General features: G+C 26.9%; 2 protein-coding genes across 2 annotated transcripts; one reads left to right on the top strand and one right to left on the bottom strand.

The window, feature by feature from the left end:
- Positions 1-91: 91 nt before the first annotated feature.
- Positions 92-2,804, top strand: LOC112693922 (high mobility group protein 20A). The gene is made up of 8 exons (XM_025569191.1): positions 92-180; positions 286-591; positions 672-791; positions 864-988; positions 1,109-1,243; positions 1,445-1,541; positions 1,609-1,824; positions 2,661-2,804. The coding sequence occupies exons 2-8, from the start codon at positions 558-560 to the stop codon at positions 2,798-2,800; spliced, it is 867 nt and encodes a 288-aa protein (XP_025424976.1). The 5' UTR covers positions 92-180; positions 286-557; the 3' UTR covers positions 2,801-2,804.
- A 404-nt stretch (positions 2,805-3,208) lies between these two features.
- Positions 3,209-7,671, bottom strand: LOC112693952. Its single transcript, XM_025569232.1, has 8 exons — positions 7,622-7,671; positions 7,346-7,492; positions 7,062-7,218; positions 5,884-6,147; positions 4,952-5,042; positions 3,895-4,029; positions 3,731-3,834; positions 3,209-3,226 (listed from the first exon to the last, which is right to left on the bottom strand). Exons 1-8 carry the CDS (start codon positions 7,669-7,671, stop codon positions 3,209-3,211), a joined length of 966 nt encoding a protein of 321 aa, XP_025425017.1.
- Between the last annotated feature and the right edge of the window lie 541 nt (positions 7,672-8,212).

Consider the following 8,212-nt stretch of genomic DNA (forward strand, 5'->3'; position numbering starts at 1 on the left):
CCAAAATGATTCAGAAGCCGCAGGGACTCCTCCTACGCTTTGCCGCAATAAGAAATCTGTTTCGCAGTGTGTCCTGATAACCTGACGGTATCGGGTACACACGTTCCAAAACGAAGTCCTCAGATGTATGCGAGTGGAAAGTTGCGCGAGAACGCTATTGAAAATTCTACTGGTCCCCCGGTTAGTATTTAACCGGATAATAGTATTGCGAATTTAAGACTCATTCAGTGGAAATGTATCCGAACAACCACCTTTGGATATAAAAAATCTTTTAATGCTTTCCAGATACGCCTCACGGCCGCTTTACGTTGGCTACACTATCAACGAACTTATCGTAATGGTACGATTTGTTCGTATTGTTATACTCTTTGGACGTACGGGATGCTATGGCCATCCGCTTTTACTTTACTATGGAGAAGACCCAGGTTTTTCCATACGATCTGTATTAATCGATAAGTTTTCGAGTTTATTGTGATTCCTTGCATAAAGTTTTGTTTTTCGTTCACGTGTCGTTTATCGTTTTAATTCGTTGCGTGTTCTTCGTGGTTTCTTTCGCGATGATCGAAGCAGATGGGACCGCAGATATAGCCGGTACTTTGCATTACAGTTACATTACGATTCAGCACACGATGTTCTCAAAATTGATTATTAATATGTTTGAGTTATCGTAGGTCAAGATAATGCATTGCTTGAAAATGGTGTGTCGAAAAAAAATGACAAGAGCAATGTAAAAGGTAAAAAACGGAGGAAATGCATACGTGACAAGACGGCCCCTAGACCTCCACATTCTGGTAAGAATTAAATTAGTGCAATGTTATCCTTGAACAGAACAAAAATGTATTTCATCTATCTTCATATTGTAGGGTATATACGATTTTTGAATGATAGGCGCGAACAGTTTCGAGCCGAAAATCCCAATTTACCATTTGCAGAAATTACCAAAGTTTTAGCTGCTGAATGGAACCAATTACCTGCTGATAAAAAACAAGTAAATATTTAACATAGTGTTCATATATTATTGAATTACCATTAGTCGTATACTAAATATCATTAGAAAGGATTAAATTATTCTTCTTTTGAAATATTTTATTGTTTTTATTTATTTTAGCAATATCTTTTAGCCGCTGAACAAGAGCGAGTAAAATATGTTGAAGAATTAGCAGCTTATAAGAAAACTGAAGCATACAGAAATTTTATTCAGCGTAAATTTAAAAAGAAAAAAGTTGATATAACTGTTGAAAAAGTTAGTTTGTTTATATTTGCATAAAAACCTCCATTAAATTACATTTTATGTCTAAATTTGTCTTGCTTTATATTATTAGATAATTCAATAAAATAAAAGTCAAGCTAACATCATAACTTAGTACAATTATGTAGATTTATTTACTTAATTATCTTAAATAATTGATGTTTTTAAGTTTTATCATTTATGTCTTTTGTTCAGGAACAAGAATTAGAAAAAGAAAAACCATCCAGTGATAACAGCAATATAGTTCATGACATACCAATATTTACTGAAGAATTTCTTGAATTTAATAAAGGTTAGTCTTTTACATTATTGATTTATAAATATTTTTAATCATATTATAATGTATTCTTTATTTATAGCTAGAGAAAGTGAACTTAGGTATCTTCGCAAAACTGTAACAGATCAAGAGCAAGAAGTTTCTGTTTTAGATAAACATATTGAAAATATGAATAATGGTATTGTTAAATTAATGGCTAATACAGAACAACTCAAAGTAGGAAGCTTAACATTTGAAAAGCATTTAGATAAATTACGATCCAAACTTCTTGATGCATTTTCTTCTATTACCTTACCAGGTAATCATTTTTATTAAATTATTGTACTTTTTTTCAAAGAATTATCAAAAAATAATTTTAAAAAAAGTATTTTATAAGAAGACATGATTCATTATAGGATGATTATGTTTATTATTTACTGTAAACTATTTTTTTAAACATACATTTATTAATCACCACAAAATCATAGGGAAATAATAAATATAATAGTTTATATTTTAATATTTATGGTAATTTTTGGAATCATTAAGCTTAAAGAAAGTTATCTGATATTTTAAAGAATTATCTTAAATTCTAAATCTTACTACTTAATTTTTTATAACAATGCTTTTAAAATTGTTATAATAATATTAAAAAATAATATATTACATTAATCAATATTTATATATTTAATTAATAATAGTGATTAACTTATGAACGAATATTGATTTTAATTTTAATGTTATCTTCCTAAACATGATAATTATATAAAAACATTTATTGACCTAAGAGTTTTATAAAGTTACATTTTTTATTAACAGAAAAATTAACTATAGAATTAAGTATGCACAATATTTAGATCATCGAAGAATGACAATTTGCAACTAGACTTTTTTAGTATGCCTTGTCTCTTGTGCTAAATTATTAGTTATGGGAGATGTCAAAGGATCGGCTGTCTAAAGTCCTAACTGCCCGTAGTATAACACTCCTACAGTTAATGTCCAAAATATTTAAAAAAAAATTGCATTATTTTATAATTAATACTTCAATTTTTAATAAAAAAAAATATATGAGTTCTTTGTTGTTTACTTTTATAATTTATATTATTATATAAAAATTATTAATATATTTTTGTTTACTTTTTACTTTTTTTTTAGATTATACTGAACCACCTACAATTGAGACTATTGATACATATATGGTTAATTTAGCATTGTTCCTAAAAACTGGTAATAACCCTTCCTTATTTGAAAATGTGAAGAAAGCTGTTTCTAATTTAGATGTTTCTCAATTTTGAAAAATGAAGAATATTTAAGTGTTTTAAATATAAGTTTCTTGTTTTTTTTCTAATATCTATCTTTATATTTTATATTATACTATTATTTATTTAAAATTAAATAAAAATGCAATGTTAAAAGTAAACATCTTATTTAAATTTTTTTTAATTGTGATAAACTTGTACCTTTTTATATGTGTTATTATTAGATTGGTGATTTATTTTACTTGTTACTTGAAGTAGCAAATAATTTTATATTATATCAGTTCCTTAATTTATTGAGTATCACTAAGAAATTACTATCTCCCAAGTAATTAAATCAAACAATTTAATTTAATTACATGTTTTAAAGTGAACAATATAAATATTAAATATCTTTAAGAAACTAATTTTATCAGGTGTTTTCAATTTAATTATTTTAAGTAATTCTTATCTTTCAATGAACTTCTGCAAATTTGATTTTTGGACTATAGTATTTATAATGTTTTTTCTGTATTATACTGGGTACACTAAGAAAATTTATAGATAGATCTTAAGTTCCATCAGCACTATAATGCATCATCTTGTTCCATTAACCTAAAAGCCAGCTTTGGTGCTTAGCTATTTACTTTTTTCAGTAATGTATTTTATGTTGTATATTACAATTGAACACTAAAATTTATTATATTCTATTAAATGCCTTATTGTTATTCATACTTCATAAGTGTTGGTCATTTGACAGTGTTATTTGAAATAGTTTATGATAAATATTTATTCAACATTTTAATAAAATAGTTATTAGTATAATATATTATATATTGGACAATTTTTCTCTTCAATTTTTTCTTACTGCTTTTCTTTGACTAGCATATTATTTAATATGTCTTCTGGTTATTTTATAAACTTTATTCTAAATATTATAAATTGTTATTATTATAATCTGTTTAAAAAACTAAGAAAAATTATAACAACCTCAATTTTTAAATCTTTTATTCCTTCTTCAGGTAAACAAATGTTTTGTTGATATTGAAGTACCTGTTCTATAAAACTTAAAACATTTGAGCTACAGCGGTTATCTATGAAAAAAATAATTTAATTATTAATTACTATAATTAAATCTCAAAAATAAATAATACATGAAATGTTCAGATATTCAATTTTAAAATTGCCCAGACAGTGAAAACTTGAACCACTTCTTAATAATTGGTCTGTTAAATAAGGATGTGTGGGTGAGATAAGTAATTTTTCAGCTTTCTGTTTTAAGTTATCCTCTGAAATATGAAAATTTTAATGTTTGTTTTACTAATTTTATATTTATTTATATTAAATAGGTTGTTTAAAATAAATCAATGTCATATTGCTATATTATATTTATGTATAATAATATTATTCTATTATAGTATACCTAATCTGTAGCTACAGTAGTGATGTGACCGGACATTTAAAGACTGCAAAAATTATAAGTTTGGAAGTTTTACATGGCAATTTAATACTTTTATTGTGAACTCCCCAGCTATTGAAGGCGTACGTTTTGAATAAATTATACAGATTCATACTTAATTTGAATAGAAAAAATAAACCTGCGTTTTATTCCAATGGCCTCCAATCAATTTTTCGTCATTGGTTCACAGAGATACAAGTGTATAATTAAATTTTATAAATATTAACAATATATTTTCTTTCATTTGTTGATTAATATTTTTACACTTAACATCTAAAGCTAGAGAAATCTAATGTTTCGCAAAGATTATTTCGTACGCTACCTAACCATGGAATATTTTCGACTGTATCAACATCATTGCAAAAAATCCAAAATTTAGGTACACTCGATCCAAGGACCCGTTATTTATACGGTATTTCTAAAAAAATTCAATTTTACAAATAATGAGATAAAAGTTAAAATAATATCATATAATAACATAAAATATACTGGGAGTAAACATGTTTTTGAATTGCCACTTCAATCAAACTACAAATGATAAACTGGATTTGTACATTAATATTCAATTTAAACATTACGTCGATCAATTATTACCCATATTGTGAAATACATTACAAGTATAAATCCACTTTCCCCTCGATATCTGGGAAATTAAAATAATTCTAAGTATTCCTACTTTTCCCTTTAATATCTGAGGAAGTAGACTTATTCTAAATTCACCACCGATTTGTAGTAATTCGGACTTTTCGTACCATCAGTTAATATTATTGAGCTATTAATAGTAGGATTAATCGTAACACTTCTTTGTTCCTTTTCTAATTCGATACAACTTATAGTATCCATCTGTAACAAATGGTTTTGACATATTTGTTTAGCATACAATTTAATAACCATAGCGATTAAAATATCTGAGTAAGAGTGGCGTAAAATAATTCAATATACTTAAGGAATTATGATACTATAATTAAGTTAACTTTTATCATTTCCAAACTGGGTTAGGTGTTGAATTACAATTTTTTTTTCAAACTATATAATAAATTACTAGAATATTACATTTACTTCGTATTATAATTATATATTTCATTCATATTATTAATTATATATTTGGAAAAAAAATACTATTACAACTTCATGTTGGTTGGGATCCTACAGTCCTTTTACGATCTAAGAAGTAAACACACATATGTATATAGGTTACAGCCTGTGAGCAAAGAATAATGGTCAGCAACTGATCTCGTAAGCCAAGGCCATAGCCAGCAAAATATTTTTTTCTTTTTTCTTTGTGGGAGATAGAAGTTAAAATGTAAATATGTGTTTTGACTTTTAAAGTTTTTTTTTAAATTTAACTATATTAAATTATATTTATAACTTTAATTATAAATGTAATACGTGTTTAAAACCATTCAATTTAATTTAAGAAAAATTTCGAGAGATTCTGAAACATAACTCACCTACAGGTAATGGCCTTGTTGTATGCTGTAAACACTTATATGTACATGGCTCAAAGGATGAATTCAATGGTCTTAAACATAAAAAGAAGATTTATTTATTTAACACATCGATATACCTAAACAAGTTCATCGAAAAAAACTCTGGAAAACATATAGATAGGTATTTGAATTTTTATGAACGAAGGTGGGGCACTAGAATATAAGATGTTTCATATCCTTCCGAATTCACTCACATTTGTGCATAACACTATACAATACATATTAACTACCAACATAATTTTATCGACATTGCCATCATTTTTACTGTTATAATTATTTAAACATACTAAATATTCTACGAGTCTTTTTCTTCGTTGTTCATATTTAAATTTCCATTCCGTTTCGTAATCGTCGAGATCAAATTTTGACAAAACATTCATTATAGCAAGTATACCTTCGTCTTTAATTAAATTGCTAGCTAAAGAAAGCGATTGTAACGTCCTGTTAGTTCTTAAAATCTGATAAATATAACACAAGTATGAATTTGAATTGAGAAGTTTTTCAGAAATACAAAAACATACAAACAATAAATACGTTACATGTGTTTAAAATTTGTAAGTGAATACTTTTGAATAACCTTATATGAAGTGCTCGAATTAGGGGGGTACGCGGGGGGAGCTCCTCTACTAATTTTTTTTTTTTGCGTACCCCAACTATATTTTTTCACCGGAACGGGGGACACCACGTTCATCCTAATTGATGTCCAAAATAATTTTTATGTGAATTTCAATTTACGTAAATTTAAAAACGAATTTTACGATTTATAATATCAAAACTATTTTCATAATTAAATATTAAAATTATATGGTGGTTATAATAAGGGACAACGTCGTCATTTCTGGAAAAATATAAATAGCAATAGTCTGTGAATTTGGTGTATTATACTTTATACATTGTACGGTTTGTTGTTAATATTGGCGATCGACGATATCGGCATTTCGGAAAAAAATAAATGCCCGCATCACGACTAATCTTCAGCCGAGGCCCGCACTAAAAATTAAAAATAGATAAAAACAAAAACCAAATATATGATTATATCATTCAATTCATGAAACTGCCTGATCGCCTACAATTATGTTAATTATTATTTTATTTTTATTTTCTATTGTAACATGTAGGATGTTGGTATTGCTATCAAAATATATTATATTTGGGATTAAATTATTTGTTTAGCTGAAAAGTGGTATTCAAAATATATGTATGGTTGGCGGAGGGTAGAGGTGAGGGACGAAGCCCCCTATGGGTCTGTGTTAAATAATTGCGCACGTGGAACGCAGTTTTCGAATCGTTGGACTGAGCTCCTCTACTTAATTTTTACCAATTCGAGCACTGCTTATATGTATACGTACTAAACTGTATGAGTGCGATTCACCTGTGCTATTTGTCTTGCTCCTTTACATGTTATACCATTACGATCCAAATACAATGAATTCAACTGTGTTTTTATATTTGTTTCATCCAAAACAGTGATAAGGTCTTCAATTCCTTTGTCTTTAAGCTGACAACGACTCAACCATAATTTGTTTACTCTTTAATAGAATTAAAAATAATTCAACTTTTATTAACAGTTTAGTGCATTAATAATAATTTTAAAGAACTTTAACAAAACGATATTTCACGTTAAAAATAAAATATCTATACTTGGAAGGTACCTACTTGGAATTTGGCGTAATACAACATAAATAATTCATATTCGATAAATTTATACCGTCGAATACTAGTTCACTAATAACACTTTCTTCTGTTTGAAGGTACTCGCTTAAGATGTTCAACGTGTTTTGGTTTACATCGAAATTGGATAAGCTACACAATGTATTTTTAAACATATATAGGTTTATAAATAGTTTTAGAATTTTGGTATACAATGCGCATACTAATTACGTTTCATCTTCTAAATTGTATTTAAGGACATCATTAATGTAAAAAAATTACCTGAGCTTAGTTATATTTTTCGGCACTTTGAATCCAAAATCCTCGGTCATTATTTTATCAATATTCGTACCTATTTGTCAATAAATTATCATAAATTCGTTTTAATTTTACATTGTCAATAAATTATAATAGATAAGTCATGACTATTTTAGTAGATACATAAGTAGGTAAGTAAGTATCTCTTGTACCCCATCAAGTTATAAAACATAATACACATATCATTGTGTTATGATTTAAAGATTATGTTATAAGTCAATCTAAATGTGAATTGGACTTTTGTCCGTATTAATAAATAAATAAAATAAAAAAGTAAAGGAAAAAGGAACTATGTTGTAAAATGTATTTAGTAGGTAATTCTACTTTTGAGTAATACGTCTGGTATCAGAGACCTTGCGCCTTAACTATGTTTACAGTGGTTGCATTTATACATTAAACGTATACAGTAATGTGTGTATACTATAGACGCACACACACATATATATATGCATATTAATCGATATTATAAAAATACATAAAGTCGAATAATCTAAATATTCTATAATCATTAACTGGTCATGGTGAAGGATATTGCTCGGAAAACTTAATTTAATT

This window comes from Sipha flava, unplaced genomic scaffold, assembly GCF_003268045.1.
Source record: "Sipha flava isolate LNK unplaced genomic scaffold, YSA_version1 120_pilon_pilon, whole genome shotgun sequence".
Lineage (NCBI taxonomy): Eukaryota > Metazoa > Arthropoda > Insecta > Hemiptera > Aphididae > Sipha > Sipha flava.

Excerpts from the sequence above, each read along its gene's own strand:
- LOC112693922 (XM_025569191.1), top strand. The coding sequence starts at position 558 with ATGATCGAAGCAGATGGGACCGCAGATATAGCCG. Across the intron at positions 1,542-1,608 it reads ATTTCTTGAATTTAATAAAG|CTAGAGAAAGTGAACTTAGG; the intron begins GTTAGTCTTTTA and ends CTTTATTTATAG. Across the intron at positions 1,825-2,660 it reads TTCTTCTATTACCTTACCAG|ATTATACTGAACCACCTACA; the intron begins GTAATCATTTTT and ends CTTTTTTTTTAG.
- LOC112693952 (XM_025569232.1), bottom strand. The coding sequence starts at position 7,671 with ATGACCGAGGATTTTGGATTCAAAGTGCCGAAAAATATAACTAAGCTC. Across the intron at positions 7,493-7,621 it reads AAAAATATAACTAAGCTCAG|CTTATCCAATTTCGATGTAA; the intron begins GTAATTTTTTTA and ends TACATTGTGTAG. Across the intron at positions 6,148-7,061 it reads GAGCAAGACAAATAGCACAG|ATTTTAAGAACTAACAGGAC; the intron begins GTGAATCGCACT and ends TATATTTATCAG.